At 36.5% G+C, this 18,847-nt stretch overlaps 3 protein-coding genes and 2 long non-coding RNA genes across 6 annotated transcripts in view; 3 read left to right on the forward strand and 2 right to left on the reverse strand.

Annotated features, from left to right (window-relative positions):
- LOC110270044 overlaps positions 1-5,771 on the forward strand; it is a 9,079-nt gene extending 3,308 nt beyond the window's left edge. Inside the window, exons 2-3 of the long non-coding RNA XR_002359043.1 lie at positions 5,064-5,266; positions 5,479-5,771. This is a non-coding gene — a long non-coding RNA (uncharacterized LOC110270044). The remainder of the gene's footprint in view (positions 1-5,063; positions 5,267-5,478) is intronic.
- Positions 2,371-4,001, forward strand: LOC110270039. Of its 2 annotated transcripts, XR_002359040.1 has the most exons (3): positions 2,371-2,664; positions 2,747-2,866; positions 3,140-4,001. XR_002359040.1 is itself a non-coding variant. In XM_021118486.1 (2 exons), exons 1-2 carry the CDS (start codon positions 2,476-2,478, stop codon positions 2,858-2,860), a joined length of 303 nt encoding a protein of 100 aa, XP_020974145.1. In that variant the 5' UTR covers positions 2,371-2,475; the 3' UTR covers positions 2,861-3,133. The 2 variants fall into 2 exon arrangements, 1 of the variants encoding a protein (XP_020974145.1); XM_021118486.1 differs by lacking the exon at positions 3,140-4,001 and having other exon boundaries at positions 2,747-3,133.
- LOC110270043 lies at positions 5,882-7,995 on the forward strand. The gene is made up of 4 exons (XR_002359042.1): positions 5,882-6,273; positions 6,360-6,446; positions 6,520-6,650; positions 6,980-7,995. It is a non-coding gene; the product is annotated as an uncharacterized LOC110270043 (long non-coding RNA).
- Positions 10,255-11,976, reverse strand: LOC107647553 (protein FAR1-RELATED SEQUENCE 5-like). The gene is made up of 4 exons (XM_016351625.1): positions 11,845-11,976; positions 11,079-11,246; positions 10,598-10,959; positions 10,255-10,486 (listed from the first exon to the last, which is right to left on the reverse strand). Exons 1-4 carry the CDS (start codon positions 11,974-11,976, stop codon positions 10,255-10,257), a joined length of 894 nt encoding a protein of 297 aa, XP_016207111.1.
- LOC107626793 overlaps positions 16,100-18,847 on the reverse strand; it is a 6,466-nt gene continuing 3,718 nt past the window's right edge. Inside the window, exons 2-5 of the mRNA XM_016329696.2 lie at positions 18,262-18,452; positions 18,148-18,181; positions 16,972-17,585; positions 16,100-16,496 (exon numbers count right to left, since the gene is read on the reverse strand). Of these exons, the coding sequence (XP_016185182.1) occupies positions 16,242-16,496; positions 16,972-17,585; positions 18,148-18,181; positions 18,262-18,452 (1,094 nt within the window). The 3' untranslated portion in view covers positions 16,100-16,241. The remainder of the gene's footprint in view (positions 16,497-16,971; positions 17,586-18,147; positions 18,182-18,261; positions 18,453-18,847) is intronic.

An 18,847-nucleotide genomic window follows, 5' to 3' on the forward strand; every position in this document is an offset into this window, starting at 1 on the left:
TATGTTATAATGGATGTGTTTTCTGGCCGAAGTTAAGTCAGTGGATGTTGGTACTCTTTATTGTTGGGTTATGGTTTGGTTTAGGGTCTAGCGAGCAAAATGTGCAAAGGTTCCATCTTCAAATTTACTTTTTTGTGCAACGTTCCATGTTTCTAACTAGTTGTAGGGTTATGGGACATTGAACTTATTTTTTGTTGACTTTGCAATAAATGAGATTCGAAGCTGCTTTGTTGCCTGCTGTCGCTACCCATGTTGTGCTAATTTGTTAAGTAATAATCATCTCATGTAAAAGTGTTTCAGAACCACCTTAACTGCATTACAGTAACCATCATAAGGTTTTTCCTTACTCAGATTGATTCTATTACTATGCATATATATAGGTGGTTTCTAGTAGTCCTCATTTATCTACATATGGTTAGAATAGTGTGCATGCATAATATGGAAGTTGTGTCTTGAACACTATTGCAATTCTTTGACTAATAGAGATTGTTATTGAATTACTCTATGTCTTGTTATTGTTGAACGTGTGACTAAGTGATCTAGAAAACACAAAAGGTGAAACTTGTTTTTTTATGTCTTATTTGGTTTTTTGTTTATAATTTTGCACGTCACTGGATGCAATGAGTTCTTAATTTTGTTAAAATGGATGTGTCTTCTTTCCGAAGTCAATATCGTATGAACCGTCACACGGTTGGTGTTACATGTATGGTTATCCCAATTTGAATTTATTTGGTTTTTTCAGTGTTCTTTACTCTCCATTGCACTAATAGAGATTGCTATATATTGACTTTATTTCTTCCAATTTTTTGTACCTCTGACTTAGTTGAATTTGGAAAATACAAGAGAAGCTTGTATTTGGATTTAATTTGTGGTCTGTCCCCAGAAACCACCTTGAATACATGGAAAAGATGGTAATACGTCGTTCACAAATTTGTGCTCTTCTTCTAGTTTGTCAGTTCATTTGCTTCAAATGATCGCGTCATATATTGATAGAAAGTATTGGAGACAAGGTGCTCACTATACTACATTGTGGATATGTTCAAGGAACTGGAAACAAACCAGGCCCAACGAAAGTTAGAGGAGATAGAAGTAATAGGTTTTGGTTTCCTGAAACTTGTCTCGAAGTGGCCTGTGAAACAAGGCAAAATGGTTTCGTTGGCTAAGACCGACAACACTGAAACAAGCACGATGCATGTAAACCACGGAAACATCCGCATTGAACCCGAGCTGTTTCAATGTGTTTTCAAAATCTCGCCCGATGGCGAGTATAACTTTCTGTGTTCAACAACATTCAAACGACTGAAATAGTTTCGGTTTCCATCCTTCTTCTTTTTTAATCCCGATACCGCAGCTCATTTTACGCTATTTAATAATCCTACATGTTGTAGTGGACGACTTCCCATCGATCGACTGCGGGAATGCTGCTCATGTTGCACTACAAAGAAGATTTCACCGGTTGAAAATCATTGCAACTTAGGCATTTTGTCGACCACTGTGCTATGGATACTGCAGACAACAGGATGGAGTTCAGAAGGTATTTCATCCTGCTCGTGCTGAAAATGTTCTTGGGTCCGACCGTGGCACATCGATACAATACTTGATGTTTCTGATCTGGGGAGATACCGTTGGCTTTTGTATATTTTTAACTGGTTAGAACAGACGATCAAGAAGTATCAACTTAAAAACAACAAGTCCTGTGAGAGTTGCATGTTTGCTTTGCCAGTAACCTTTTTAATTCAAAATGCTATTTTTAATCTGACTTACCCTTGCATCCCAACACTTAAATTGTGTCTGTGATTGCTCCAGGTATTGTACTTCCAGAAATTAAACCATGGTAAACTTGAGAATTGTCAAGAATCGGAGTCTGGCTTTCTACATGGACTGCGACGGAGCTTAGCACTATGGCATCAACTGTTTAATCAGAGGTATTCATTGAAGCGATGCTAAAGGTTTCCTGTAGCACATAGAATTCATTTGCTTTTTTTAGGTTTTATTCCTGTGTGCTTATGAGATATTTATAACGCGACTGTTGATTTCTCTTGTAATTAGTTGCATGTGCCTTTCCATAGACCTGACATTTATGGTTGTGACATTTATGGTTGCACGTGCCCTTCCATAGACCTATCGATTCCTTCACCTTGGCTGCGTATGCGACCTTGAGTTCGTGCGCCCTTGCGTACGCGAGCATCCTTGCCGCGTATGCAAGCTGATGAAAACGTGCCTCATTAATGAGAACATGTGAGTCACAACTTCAGAGGGGTTTGGACCCCATTCCAAGCCCAGTTTGATGCCAATTGAAGGGAAAATGATAGGGGGTCAACCAAGAGACAACACACAACAATCATAATAGGGAATTAGATAGTTGATTTCACCGGTTGAAAACTATACAACTTAGACGTTTCATCAACACCTGTGCTATGAATACTGCAGACGACATGATGGAGTTCAGGAGGCATTTCATCCTGCTTGTGCAAGATGTTCCTGTGTTTGACTGTGACTGTGCAGCACGTCATCTCGCCGTGGCACATCGATACAATACTCAATGTTTCTAATTCGCGGAGATACCGATGGCCTTTGCACATTTTTCAATGGTTAGAAACGGTGATCAAGAAGTATCAACTTAAAAATAACAAGTCCTGTGAGGGCTGCATGTTCGCATTGCTGGTAACCTTTAAACTTGAAAATGCCATTTACTCTGACTCAACCTTGCATCCTAGCACTTATATTGTGTCTGCAATTTTCCTAGGTATTGTACTTCCAGAAACTAAAGCATGGTAAACTCAAGACATGTCAAGAACCGGAGCCGTGGCTAGCTGCATGGACTGCCACAGTGCTTAGCGCTATGGTAGCAACTGTTTAACCATAGGTATTCAGTGAAGTGAAGCTAAAAGTTTTCTATAGCGCAAAGAAATTTTTTGAGTGTTTAAGGTTTTATTCTAGTGTGCATCTGAGATTTATCTTGTAATTCTTCTCACATGACCTTTCATGGACCTGACATTTATGGTTGTTTCATCAGTTAATAATTACTTCAATTTGTCGGTAATGGTAGTTTAGTGTGTTTTCAATCGTACAATGATGTGCCCTCGCTGGATGTGTCTTAGTCTGTGTGTGCCTTCTAACTAGTTGCTGCTCTGAACAGGATTGCGGCAACACCAGCGGAAACGATGGTGGGGTTGTCGAAGGACGTGCAAGTAGTGTCACAATGAATCCGGGTCCTAAAAGCGCAGACCTACACCATGATGCATGAGCATCTTAAGCACTTTTCATTAGCATTTCTTATAGAAAAATTGTGACATTTGCTTAATAATTATATGATTTTCAAGGCTTTTCTATTAGTACATTGATTTTCTTGGTTTCATGATTCTTGTAGGAAAATTTTAGGAAAAGAGAATCAAAAGAATAAGGAGGAACCAATAATTAAAGACAAGTGCAAAGAGAATTTGTAGATGCTGTCAACCGTGACCTCTTCACACTCCAATAAACATAACTTGAGCTAAAAAAGTTTAATTGACGTGATTTCAGTGGCGTTAGAAAGCCAACTTTCAGAGCTTTCCAACAATATATAATAGTTTATACTTTTTCTCTAGCATCGTGGCGCTAAACGCTGCGACATTGGCGTTTAGAGCCAAATCGCATCCAGCATCACCATTTCATGCGGGAGTCCCGGCGCGAAACGCCTGACAAGTAGCAAGGAAGAGTAGAATTGCGTAAAAAAAGGTGCCAAATGCCACTAAAGTGGTGTGGAACACCTACAAAAGCCCCAGACTCGAGAAATCTTTGTAATTAATGAAGATTTAAAGACACCAAGATTAAATTACAAGGAAGATCACTAGTTAGTCAAGGAGTCATTAAGAAAAGATTTGATTTGGTTAGATTTAATTTTGTTTTGATTTAATTTGAATTTGAATGATTAGATTTGATTTTGTTTTGATTTAGTTTAAATTTGAATTCTAGGTTTAGTCTTAGAGGTTTTACTATAAAAGGGGACTTCCTTCCTCCCCAAGGCACACGCTCTCCCTCATTTCCATTCTCTCTCCATGTCTTTCATTCTTATTTAGTTTTAGATTTTACATTAGATTAAGATTTGGAATTTTTTGTACTATGGACAACTAATCCTCCATTGTTAAGGTTAGGAACTCTATTTACTTTGATGGATTAATAATTATTTGTTCTTCTACTATTGATTAATGTTTTGATTATTGTTTAAGAATTAGTTTCGTTCTTCATCCTAAGAATGAATGATTATTGGGAAATAACTATAATTCAACTTGAATTCTATTTGAGTCTTGGAAAAGATATATCATTAGAATTATAGCTTGAATCAAATCTCTCATAATTCCTAATTGTTTGGACTTAATGTGGTACGTGACATATAACTGCATTATGCTTTTGGGTTCTTAGGGTTGTGTGGCATATAAATCAGAATTTGAACTTCACCCTCTAATGCAATTGAGTGATCAAGGGATTGACGGTTGGTTAGGAATAGGAATTTAATCACTTGGGTTATCTATGAACATAATCTTTGCATGATCAACGTAGTTAACATTGAATATTAATTTGGAATTTAAATATCTCTGACACCTTAACTATATTTATCATATTATTTTCTTAACCAATTTTAGTTTGCTTTTATTTAATTCTATGTTTTTATGTTATTTGCTATTGAAACCCTAAATTTTGATTGTCTGACTAGAATAATCAATTGACTATTGTTTGCTTAATCCATTAATCCTCCTGGGATCGATATTCACTCACCTAAGTTTATTACTTGGTATGACCCGGTGCACTTGTCGGTAAGTTGTGGATTGTAAATTCTGCACCACACAATAAAGAAAGACCTTTGGGGTCAACAAGAGTGAGTAGACATTACCATTTGACATATATTTAAGTGGCATGTTTCAAACATAAAACAGGAGAACTGTACCACTTAAAATTTCTAATTCACTACTGATGCCATTTCTTATATCTTAGGAAGACATGTAATAATTTACATTTATTTGGTTGTGGGATTTTAAGGCACTTTATGGTTGTTGTGTTAGAATAATTTGGTGTTTTGAATTCAGGAATCTGATAAGGGAGGGGGAGTTAGATACGGCTCAGTGAGCACAGGTGCACCTCCAGTTGCATCGGATGGGGATGACGAGGACGACGAGCCCATTGCCAAGAGACTACGCAGGAACATTGAGCAAATAAGAACACCTGAACTACATATGACAAAAGGGGACACCGGCACAACCAATCAGACAGACACAAGAGTTAACCAAAAGTGAGTAGAATTTACCATTTCACGGATGCTTAAGTTGCGTGTTTAAAAGTTAAACCATGAGAACAGTTCAACTTACCTTGAAACAAGTTACTGGCGAAGTCATGTTTTAAAAAAGCTTGATGACATGTTGTATTGATTTATCTTGCATTGGTTGTGTGATTTAAAAGCACTTGTTTGTTTCGTGAACAAATAGGTTCGTGTTTTGATTTCAGGGATCCACTAAGAGGGGAGGAGTTAGCAGGGGCTCAGTGAGCACAAAAGCAGCTTCAGTTGCATCCGACAAGGATCACGATGACGACGACCCCGTAGGCAAGATACTCCGTAGAAAAACACAGTTGAGACAATCACCTCAGCATCATATGATGGAGAGGGACACCGGCACGACTAGCCAGGCAGAAACAACAGAGCAACCAACTGTCCCGGCCGATCCTGAACCCAAAATTCCGTCAACAGCATTGGTGCAGTATTCAGGAGATGATGAATACTTTAGTGAATTTTTTGACAGGCAAGTGAATGATAAGCAACTTTGTGCGGATAATATGAATGTATTATTTTATTTGCTCCTTAAAATGATTAAAGGTTGCCAACCTCACATAATTTAATTTTGAACAGTAATCCTGATATCTTATCTCAGCGAGATCCAGAGTGCCAAAAGTTATGGGTAGATATCGAACGGCATTACAGCCTTAAACCCATTAACATGGATCCAATCCAAACCATTTTCCCAAAAGGTTCTTCTTGTCGTACACCCAATCCATAGCGCCCCTCATTCTCACTTGGGATAACCTAGATCTTCAAAACACCAACATCGTACCCCTCGGCCTATTCATCCGTTACTTTGGGGGCAAAAACTTACTGAGCGGGATGAACAATGAATCAGAGGGTGGGGTGTGGACACATCTCTGGTTAGCCAGCAAACAGTGGCGTCGTATGAGGGTAGACCACACTTAGTCCTAGCAAGGGAGGACTTGTGCACGCTGAGACCACGTGCTTGGCTCAATAACATTGTATATAACCGAAAATCATGTTACTCCAATTTGTTTTTATATCATATTTTGGCGACATTAATTTTTTTTAAAAGCTGGTGATGTAGGTGGTGCATTGGATGTGTTGCGCTTTCAATGACTCAAGATTAAAAAGATTCACATATGACTTTTACTGCGTATGTCCGAGGATATAGGTAAGAATACTTTTATATGAATCCTTTATGTACAATAGATAGTATGAACTTTTACAACTTCATCTTTGGACAGGAAATGGTGATGGTATAAAAAATCTGATGGACTTTCAAGACGGGCCAACTCCCATGTATGTGGGATTGGGTTAACACTATGGTGCCGACACCAAGTATTTCGACAAGGCAGCAGCTGCAAAGAGAAAATGGGTTAGTGTGTTTACCATATGATACGTTACTTCCATCGTTTCAACCAAACAACCAAGATCTGTTCTTGTCGAACCGTGTATGTAATCTGCCTAGTTACCATTACATGTTGTTGTAGTGGTTTTTTCTCGTATGTATGTCCCGTCACTGGTGGGGGTATGCATTCGATGTCTCCGAAAAGAGGCTTTTCGTACTACATAGTCTACATACTAAATCACATGATGCATTACGGATGAGGCTAGATGCATATGTGGTACCAGAATATCTCATTACTTTCTTACTCTATTTAACCCATAGTATTGTATTATGTGTAAACTTTGAATGCATTTCAGGAGAGGCTCATTGAAGACATAGATCAAGTGGCCATCCCCACGAATAAACTCACTAAAAGAGGCATGCCTTGCACATACACCTCTGTACCAATACAACCAAATGGGTGAGCCTTCCTCAAAGCCTACGAATTTCTTAAATTGTAAGTGTAACTGAGGTGCAAACAGGTTCTCCTAATACAGTCCGTTGTTTCCATTGACATAGTTTTGATTGTGGTGTGTACACAATTAAATTCATGGAGTACTGGACCAAAGGTGGGAAACTAAATGAATGGAATTATGTGAGCTTCTAAATTCTAATGTTAAATAACTGAATATCTAAACACACATCACTGTCTGTCACTAAATGCGGTTATACAATACTAATTTTTGCATGCAAGACACCATCAAGCTATACAGGCTGGAAATAATGCTTGATATCATTCTGTGTAATAAAAATTTAGCCATTGGAGAGGCACTGGATGCCTTTGACAACCGTTCTCAACCTGCTACCTGCCGCAACCAACCTAGGAACAAACGTAAAGAGGTTAGGACACCGTTCATAGCACCTGGCACAAAGAGCATGCTATGGCGAGCAGCAGGATTACCAAAGAAATCGCCCACCAAAAGGAGCTAAACATGGAGAAAAAAATATGCATATAACATTCTTATTTACCTAGTCTTGGGATACCCACATAGGCTGAGCTATTTTTTGTTAGAACTTGAAATTTTTCTTGTCTTGCACACAGCGACTGTTTGTTATAGATTCTTTTGTTGTTAGCGGGTACTTGTTTTGTGAACCTTATTGAACTTGGTTGGATAATTCACTAAGAATGAATGTATTATGGATATGAATCCTCTCTATCAGAGATTGATTTGTTCTATTTTGCACATGATAAACACTTGATACGTTTTAAAGAGTTTTAATTGTCAGTGACCAAACATGTTGATGTTTCAAAGAGTTATTTCTGCATGTGTCTAGGTATGGACGTATCTTCTAATACAGGTGTCCTTTGTTCTATATGGATGTGTCTCCTGACGAAGGTGTCTATTTTAGTCGTGTCTTATTCAGATATGTCTATATACAGATGTGTCTTCAACTAGAAGTGTCTTTTTCTAGATGTGTCTTTTGCTTCTTTGTTTAACTATGTATGTGTCTTCTGAGGAATGTCTCTTTTTGGCCATGTATTTGTCGAATGTGTCTACTGATGGATGTGTCTTCTGCTATAAGTGTCTTCTTCCAATGCGTCTTTCGTGTTTTCATGTATCCATGGATGTGTCTCCCGAGGGACATGTCTCTCCTCGTCGTGACTTCTTCGGAGGTGTCGATTAAGGGGTGTGTCTTCTGTATATGTGTCTATTTATAGATGTGTCTTTCACTTAGTTGTCTTTGTTAATCAATCTAAAGTGTGCTTCTCTGGCAACGGATATGTCTTTTATCAAAGATTCTTTTTTTGGTCGTTTAGTTCCTTTTGCTTAGAATCAACGTACCATTCGCAAATGTTGTTTATTAAACAACTATGACAAACTGAAACACATGCTAAGTTTAATAAACCTACTCTCATTGTCCTCCACATCACACGCATATAAAAATCATGATTATTTTGGTGAGCCGACTCAATCTTAGAACACTTTAATATTATAACTGTATCAATAAAAGACAGTGAAAAAATAATGATATACCCTTAACTTAAAATTGTTTATTAGATCAAAAACCTGAATAATTAGTAACAGAGTAGTGAAAAATATAAAAAAAGGAATTCTACTTTAAAATCCATAATTGAAATTCTCCTAAGTATTTCCAAACGAGTTTAACAAAGACATGAATGCGCCATGTTCCTGTGATGCTAGAGTATGATTGACTGCTTCACCATTTTCCTAAAATAAACCAACAAAAAAAAGCATAGTCAACTTTATCTAAAAATTCATCTTAACAGTGAATTCAAAATTAATGAAATGGTAAACACATATCGGAGGTTCATTTTTTTTCTTTCTTCGCATAGATTTGATCAAGTTGTCCAATTCAGATCCAAGCCTCTTTAATCTCGTTCGACCTTGGTTGCCAACTTTGAAGGACCTCAAATGTCATTTGCACCAACACCGGGCTGACTCTGTGTCCTCATGCTGTTCTGTGTAGTTGCAACACCTTTGGACCCCAAATTCGCACGATAATTAAATAGCTTGGCTCTTAAATCGTCAAGACCCGAATGTAACATAGCCGCCACTTCTTCACAGGTCACAAAATCCTGGGCAACATTAAAGAAGTGTGAACACAATCCTCTGAATAAGTTGTGGCTTTCATCGGATTGCACTTCTCATCGTGGCTACTCTTGATGAAAGTGTGTTTGCGCTGTAGATTTTTGCTCCATCGAGGGAGAACATAACAAGATGGTACTCTATCTACTCCATAATAAAAGAACACAAAGGAAGATAATGGCAACAAAGAATACCTCTTGATTCAAACATGTTGCACTCGCAAAATACCCTGTATGTCAATGGGTCAAACTCGACAAGGTTCGTGCATTTTCTAGGCTCCCTATAAAGTAGGTATTGCTCATCCACGGTCACACAAAACAAATCACCATCTTGAGTCACACCACGGACTGAACAATCCCCTTTTTTTCCTGAATTTCTATTGTACCTCCCTAAACATAGAGGTTGTGTACTCATGCTGAAATTGTCTTTCAATTGTAGAGCTGGATGAGCAGGGGATAACTCCTTTAGAATCTGCAGTATTGTCTTCCAGTTCTTTTTGCTCATTAGTCCCAAGCACGTTGTCATACTCATACACAAACTGAACCAACCTACTCTTGTAATGTAAGAAACCACCGTAAAAAGCGTGCATACTCTCATTCTTCTGGGTACTCCTCGTACCAGCCCAAAATTCACCTTGAAAATAGACTGGAACCCACCTTTGATGATCGTTATAAAGGTCTACAAAAAATATGCAAAAAATAAACTCGTGAACAAAATAGACATCAGCCTTCAAACAGAGACAACAAAAAAAGTATCCAAGTATATTATAACTCATCCGATGAAAACGGAACCTAAAATCAAATATACTAAAAACAAAGCTTCATAAAAGATCTAGTCTCCAAAGAAAAAAATAAAATCACATGACAAAATGAACCTGATAGCCATCTATTGTGCTCTAGGTTAAACTCAGCAATGAATCCAGCCCAATCCTTCTCGAAAGATTTCACAGATCGGGCATTCCATACAGTGCCAGTCATTTTATCATGTATTTCTCTGTACCGAGTATATCCTCCCAACTTATATGGTATCTTCTTTAATATGTGCTATATACACCATCGGTGGTGAGTATTTGGAAGGACACTCCTAATAGCACCCAACATGGCCTTGCACTGGTCCGTAATGATGGCCTGTGGGGCAGTTTCGATGCACTTCAGCCATTGAGTAAAGACCCACTCAAAGCTACGTATTTTCTCATTCTCCAACAAACCACATCCGAGCAAAGTGGACTTTCCGTGATGGTTGACACCAACAAAAGATGTGAACGGTAGTTTGTGCCTGCAATAAAAACAGCCACAAGTAAGAACTCACGATAGTGTCAAAACAAGAAACCTTTCAACAGATACACAAACACACACTTACTCGTTTCAACTATATGTTGTATCAAACGACACCACGTCTCCATAATACTCGTAGGATGCCCAACACCTTGTATTTACCCACAACGCACTCCTAAACTTGTTAGATGCGTTCACATCTACTACATAAAAGAATTTCGGGTTGATCTCTTTCATTTGTGAGAAATAGCTCAGCATTTTCTTAATATCTGCATTTTCATCAGCACAATGCAGATTGCCAGTAATGTAATTCCTCACATCCTTCTCTGAGTAATCCAAATTCGACGACCCACCAACCTCGTTCGCCAGTGCGAGGTAAATCTTGTTGGGCTGTATGCCAGCCTCATCGTTGTCCTCAATCACACACTTGGCATGCATGGTCAGTTTTCTGTACTCATGGTAATGGATAGATTGCTTAGCAGGACACGAGTGGGTATGCTTCAATTCTAATTTCGACACTATCTAATTATCCTTCTGCCTATCAAATATCATGTACATCCTTGCTCTGCATCTCGCGTTATTATTTTCTTTACCTGGGATGCTGCCTTCACGTGAGACTCCTGATAACCTTCACGATTGCAATGTATCGATTGGTTAATGGGTATCCTTGATTCCTTCCTTGTCTTGTCAAAGTTGGTGTTCCTAATCTTATTCACGAACCCAACTTTCTTTGCATAGTTAGAATAGAACTCCTGTGCCTGCTGCAACGAAACAAATCACAATCTTATGTACGGGATTTCCTCTAGTTGAACTCCAGTGTGATACAACAACTGTAAATCCATTCAGAGAAAATAACATTCAATACCGAACACACTTAAAACTAAGATCATATCACACAAAAAGATAACCATCCTCTATTCAACACCCGAAAAACCTCTTTTACCATCCACTTATTCATTCATAACACCAATTAATAAACAAACATAGGTACAATAATTTAAATCAAGAATATACATGTTAATACCTAGAAAAAAAAATGTAACCACGGTTGCAAACATAAAAGCAACATGGCGAACAAAAAAGGAGAAAGAAAACACATCATATGTCGAAGTTGTCGCATCATGCTAGCATAAAAGAAACAATATCCACAACAATTCTAATTAAATAAGCAAAATCACAATACTTTCAACCAAGAGTATCACTTTAAATACCCCAAAAATAAAATAAAAAACCAATTTGCATATAAACATGACCCTGAGAGAACATATAGAGAGAAAGAAATACACCATACATCCAATTCTCCCATCAAGCTATCATACACAAGACCAACACCAATTATACTACTCACACAAAACTCACCTTGTCAACACGTTGAGTATCATCTTCACTCAGAGACGGGACATTGATTTCGGTGGACTTAGAATGATCACTCATATCATCTGAAGTGTCATATGATCCTTGTACACAAATTGATGGATCATTCGACGCCATGTGGTCCATTCGCCTTCAACAAGAACAACTACACCTTTTCATATGGAGTTTGAATACTATTTGTCAATGAGAGGGGTTGTTCACGTTGCGGGAGTATGTGAAGGCTGTTCACCTTGCTCTTATGGAGGTGGAACGGTATGGCTCAACAGAGGTGGAATGGTATGGCTCAATGTGCATCGACGACAACTACGACATCTACGGTGTGTTTGGGATGCGATATCGGTTTGTAGGATGAGTTTCTCTTTCACGGAAATAGTGGTGTCATGAACGGGATCGGGGTGTGGCCGGTCGACGTCGATCAGTATGCGCGATGTTTCGGTGATAGCCAAGTTCAAGGAGGAAAAGATGATCAGAGAAGGTTATAGAAGATTTGGGGTTGCGTGACTCTTCTTGCTTCACGTTGCAAATATTCAGTGCGTGAAAAGGTTAGAGAGGATTAGGGGTTGCGTAAGTCTTCCTGCTTCACGTTGCAAAACTTCAAGGCGGTTACAATCCTAATTTTTAAAATTCTAATTAATGGATATCAACATCAATACATTCCTAATTTTTATTAAAAAATTCTAATTAATGATTGTTGTCAATAGTTGGCAGATTTAGTCTTGGTCACCAATACTTTTCCTATGTCTATATGTGTTCATAAATTGTAATCTGTAAGTATAACTTGTAACCACCATTTATGATATTTGTAACGGCTAAAATGTACATGTATGTAGTTGAGGAAATGTAAATCTAAATAAAAGTAAGTGCTAAATTAGTTTGGAAGGTTATTGCTAGTTTACTTAAGGTTAATTTCAGAATTCTCATGGTTGATGAATGCAAGAAAATAAAATCAGCATCAACAAGCCTCACCAACAACTAGAACACTGAAGTTTATGAGAAATTTTGATGTAAACACTGAAAAATAAATTATTTTTAAAGTTATAGTTACATTAATCAAATTAATAAAGTTCAATGAAAAAGTTGGATCATTTTAAAGAAAATTAATAGCTAGGGATATAAAGAAAAAGAAGTATTGATCCTATATTATCCTATTAAAAAACAAGTAGCATATTCGTTACAATCCAGATTAGAAGAAAAAGGTACTTAAAATGAATGAAATGTGTTCCATGAATGAATGAGTGAAATGAAATACTTGGAGTGGTAAGAACTCATTGGCATCCTCTGTTTTTTTTGTGTGTGTGAGAGAGATATATAAAGGTTGGTAAGTTTGAGGGACAAAATGTTGCTAGGTGTTATTCTACTAGTGTTAATGGAATTTATTGTTGGTTTATGATATGGATGAAATTGATTGTGTTTTGGTAAATTTGATTGTTGAGTATGCAAATTCAGTAAAATTGTGAATTAAGTTGCATGTGCTTAATTATGCTTGGAATTAGATTGATTATATTAATGATTGTTAATTTGTGTTGTTAGATGATGCTTGGAAAAAGAACGGTAATAAATTAATTAATGTGACTAGACAGCTACTTGGATGGTAGATTCAGGATTATGAGATAAAGTTCATGAATTTAACTAGAAAACTTATTAACAAGTAATATTAGGATTATTGATATTTTAAGGTAATTAGAAGGGTTAAGTGTGATTTTGGTCCTTACGGTTTAGGTGCAAAATTATTTTGTCCTCAACTTTTTTTACATACAAAATCGTCTCTAAAATTTAACGTAGTTTTAAAATAATCTTTTTAGACAAATTAATTTTTTAAATGACAAAAATACTCCTTCTCTCTCTTCTCACCACCACCATCACCCCACCCATTATCACTTCATCACCATCTGCACCATCCCACCCACTACTACTCCATTACTATCTGTTCATGAATCCAATAAAAAACCCAACCTTCAACAACAACTTCAAATAAATCAAAATCAAAACAATAGTTCATCACCAAAACCATCATCATTAACAAGAAACAAGAAAATAATCATTATCGTCAAAACAAACATTAACAAGCAAGGGAGGAAAGGGGAGGGGAGGAAAAGGGCGGCGGAGGGCAGGGAGCGTAGGGAGGGAAGGGGAAGGGAGGCGCGGCGGTGATGCTGGAAATGCAAGGAACACGACCACCGCCATTACTTCCCCAAAGACGATGAGGAACACGAGGGCGAGGGCGAGGGTGAGGGCGAGGTGCTGCAAGGCGAGGGCGAGTCACGGCGAGGTTAGGGCGCGAGTCGCGACGCTGCGAAGGTGAGGGCCAAGCGACGGCGAAGGCGAGGTGCTGCGAGGCTAGGTGCTACCTTTAGCCCGAGACTCAACCGGAGGCAGAGGGTTTCTTTTTCCTCACCCATTCTGCCAAATCTTGATTTGGTGGTGGTCGGACCAATGGAAAAACTTGACGGCTTAGGCGGGGAAGGTGTAGGAGAACTTGAGGACTTGCTTGACATTGGAGGAAGTGACAGAGAGGGAGGAATCGTGGAGAGATTGCTCGATGGAGTGAAAGTGAGTGGTGGCGATGATGTGGGAGAGGATTTTGATAGTGGGGGAGAGGGAGGAGGGGGAGTCCATGTAGGAGGGGAAGGGCTAGGTGCGGCAGTGATTGTGTTCTGTTTCTTCTGTTTTTGCTTCTGATGAAGAAGAAGAAGAAGAAAAAGAGGAGAAGGGTATTTTGGTTCGAAGGACGATATTAAAATTATGTTGAATTTTAGAGATGATTTTGTATGTAAAAAAAAAAAGTTGGAGACGAACAAATTTTTCTGCCTATACCTTAGGAACTAAAATCGTACTTAACTCTAATTAGAATTAACGACTAAAAATTCAATTTAGTACTTTAGTATAATGTGAACTAGTAACCAAATTAGGTAATTACTAGAATTACCCTTAGGTTGATGAGGCTTAGAATGTATTTTGATAGTTGAGAGTTACTTTAAGTATTTAATTGAGTCATTGTGTGGTAGCTTATCATTTCTAAAAGAATAAAAAATGAACATGTGTCAAATAAAAGAGAGAACAGATAAAACATAAAAAGGTGAGAAAAAGAAAGATGTGTTTATTTATCATTTGAAGGTTGTTTGTGTTGGACCAATTGTGATGGCTTGGCTGGCTCAATAGATTCTAAGTAGTTTACGTGATAAAAGTGTAAATAAGAACTTATTATAGGATAATTTTTGGGATTACAATTTGAAATGGAACCACATCTTCATTTGTGAAAATCAACTCATTATTTGCATATTGAGAAGATGATTGCAAACTAAAAAACTTTTGGGACGGAGGAACGGAGCAGCACAATAGCGCCAAGTACACACCACCCACAAAAAACAAAAGCCTTGCCTAAAATTTTCTAGAATAAATGACCATTTGTATCCATAAAAGATGAAAACACTGACATATGTATTCACATTAGATCGAAACTAAACTTGTACCCACGCAAGATGTCTTCTGTGTGACAAACAGGGTACTTTTGTCACACGGAAGACATCTTGCGTGGATACAAGTTTAGTTTCGATTTAGTGTGGATACATATGTTAACGTTTTCATCTTTCATGAGTACAAATAATCATTTATTCAATTTTCTATAGAGCTGCATAAAATCCGGTTCGTCGTGGGTCATTGTGGATCAAATTTGACTCGACTTCATTTAAATCGGGTCAGACTCAAAACCTAAAGACTAAAGAGCTTACCCAATTTGTTATTCGCCAAAGTTGCTATCCCTCCAGCTCATCATCACAGTGAAATTTTTACTTCGAATTTTTGGTATAAATGATAGTTGATATTACGAAATCATTTCCCATTATTTATATGTTTTTCTGTTGATATTATTCTGTTGATCACAACTTTGATTTTATTTAAAAATTTTCTTACAACGTTGTTGTTATTTGTTAATCCATGTGTGGACTATTGTGTTCATCCTCAATTTCTGGTTCAAGACCCGATTTTAAATCTAATACAAAATTAGTCCAAACTATTAGGATTTTATCGCGGTTAGAATAGAGTATGGGTCTAGAAAATGAAACTGATCATCATAATTTTAGGCCTAATCTGAGTCAAGAAAAATCCAGTTCAATTATGTTGATAAACACCTTCTACTTTTCCAAACTAACTTCTAATATTCAATTTCTAAAATTATTTAATATTTATTCAAATTCAAGCTTTAAATTTTCTTACTTTTAAAAAGATAAATAACCACCATATCTATCACATCATAACGACCCCTTAGTATTAATAAGAAAAGCCAATCAGTCAAACAATTCTAATAATTACGACATGTTCCAAATTAAGAGGTATAACTAGCATAGCTCTGTCTTTTGAAGCCAGCAGGGACTTGAAATATGTATTCACTCTGCTTTTAAGTGTTTTTCTATTGGTCCCAAAAGAGTGGAATTAAGATAATCTTGGGGACCATGAGCAGGTAAGCCTGGAATTAATACCCCAATAACCCTGAAAGCAAATAGAAGCCATCCTTCTTTGTAGTGAGGTCCATTTTGGTATGCAATAGTAAAGCTCCTTATTAGTTCCAAAATTGCATTCATTGTCATGGGTATCACACACCATAGCGAGAAGTAGTTCTTGTTCGGTTCTTCTTCAAGAACCTGCATGCATTTTAAGAATAAAATAGGACAATTAGACAATTAGTATTTTAAAAAACTTTACTATAGATTTATAGGTTCTTAAAAAGAATAAAAGAATCAAATAAATTTCTAAAAAATTTTGTAATGGATTTGTAAATTATAGTTTCAATTCATGGAAAATACTTTTTTAACTAATGTTTTCAATACATTAAAATATCTATATAAAAAAAATCTCAAAGCCAATATCTTTTAATAATATTAGCTAACACTTTGTACTAACATTTTAGTTTTTACTATTAGAATTTAATGTAATTTAAAATTTAGTCTTTAGCATCTAGAATAGACCAAGTATTGGCTCAAATGAAACATTTAGTAGCCTAATATTGTTCATTTAACAAGCTTGTTTTGGTAAGAACTTTGTTTGCATGGCCTCCTTCCTTGACAAATGTTGTTTCCAATTTTTTTAGAAAAGAAAAAGGTAGAAGGAGAAACATACCTTGAGCTGATATCGCCAATCAAAGAAAAGGCATATTCCAAAGTGCTTGAACATCATTTCCTTATCATCGTACGGCAACCTCGGAACTATATCATTGCAATAAACAAACCTACAATACCTTACCGAATGTTCCTTCAATTTCTGTTTCATATAAATTGCATATGCTTCATCTCCAACTCTCGGTTGCCCAAACGTGTAGATCCCTTCAAGCCTCTCCAACAACAACGTCTCTTCATGCAAAAACAACACTGTCCCAAACAATATTGCAAGTGCACCTCCCAAACTATGACCCGTTACTATGAACTTTGCTTTCTCATTTTCACTCAGCCTTTTTCTTAGAATGTCCCTAATAACATAATATGCTAATGGCGGAAGACGCTCGTCTCTTTCCATTTCCTTTGGCCACCCCACATTCTTTTGTAGCCCTAATGCTTTCATGAAGCCGCCGTGCATTCTTCCCACGCCGGGGATTCCGTACCATGAGATGTCGATGTCCGTGCACCAATCGTCCGCGTTGAAGGGTTCTGTTCCTCTGAAGGCCACAACATATGTGTCCCGGTTTTGGTGTTTGTCTAAAGCTATCAACACTTGAGTTGACGCCTTTTCTTGATACTCTGTTCAACGCATCTCAAATGTAAGATATGCTCTATTTTTACAAGGCTCAATTGGAATCTCATGTAAATGTAATTAATCTGATTCAATTTAGGTAGAAATTCACGTAAAGTTGATAATTGAGAATTATTAGATGAAAATTTAATCAAATCCGTCAAATTATTTAATTATTCTCATTAATCAACTTTACGTGAAGTTAACTATTCTTGAATTTTTACCTTTAATTTACTACTATATATACAGTATATACATAGTAAATCAAATCAGTTTAATTCTATTTATATATTACACGTTTTTCTAATAGTAAATTAAATAAATTTAATTTGATTTACATATAAACAACATCAATTGAATTAAATTGATTCCATTTATATAAAAGTGTTTAGAAAAAACGTATAACCAAAATTGGTTTAAGATATCTGCATAATTTTAAATCACAAACTATTTATTGGCGTGAATTACCCGAAATATTTTGTGTAAAACAAGGTATTGTTTACTTTGTGATGTTTATAAACGAGATTAATTAATATGAAACAGTATAAAATGGTTCTTAGTTGTTATTACCATTCCAGCAGTCAAAGAAGCCCACATATTCCATCTGCAAATATAGACAAAAATCAGAAGAAACATTAATTATTAGAGATATGAAAAGAGATGGACTAGTAATTAATTGAATACCTTCCAGTGATCTTCGACAGTAGTTTCAATATGAGCAGCATTTTCATAGGATGCTTTTGAGGCCATCATAGAAAGTGCAATATAGTATTTGCTATCTTCACGAGTGATGCCATCCAATTTTACTCGCACATCTAAATTCCCAATACAAGACAAATACTTTGCTGATCTTGGATCCGGCAACACTAACTTCCCTGTTCACAAATAGGTTATTTTCAAAATACAAAACATCATCATCTTCTTAACGTAAAATTATGACATGTATTCTAAAAATACATGTTTGCTAAATTCTATTTAAAATTATAATATAGATATAGTGTACTACTAGGGTGTAACAAAATCCTTGAGAAAAATTTAAGGGTGAATTTATTATTTTTTGTTAATATTTTTAGTTGTGAGTTTAATTTCGTTTTTCAGTTTAATAATTTAATAATATATTTTTAATTTATATTTTTAAATATTATTAGTAAAAAATAATAAATTTTGATTGCCTTTTAATATTTCTAAAAATGCATAAGGCATTTTTAAAATTTTGGTAAGCCTAGCCAGTTTATTTATGAAGAATAAATATTTAAATTATTTTTTAATA

The sequence above is a fragment of the Arachis ipaensis genome, chromosome B01 (assembly GCF_000816755.2).
Source record: "Arachis ipaensis cultivar K30076 chromosome B01, Araip1.1, whole genome shotgun sequence".
In the NCBI taxonomy this organism is placed as follows: Eukaryota; Viridiplantae; Streptophyta; class Magnoliopsida; order Fabales; family Fabaceae; genus Arachis; species Arachis ipaensis.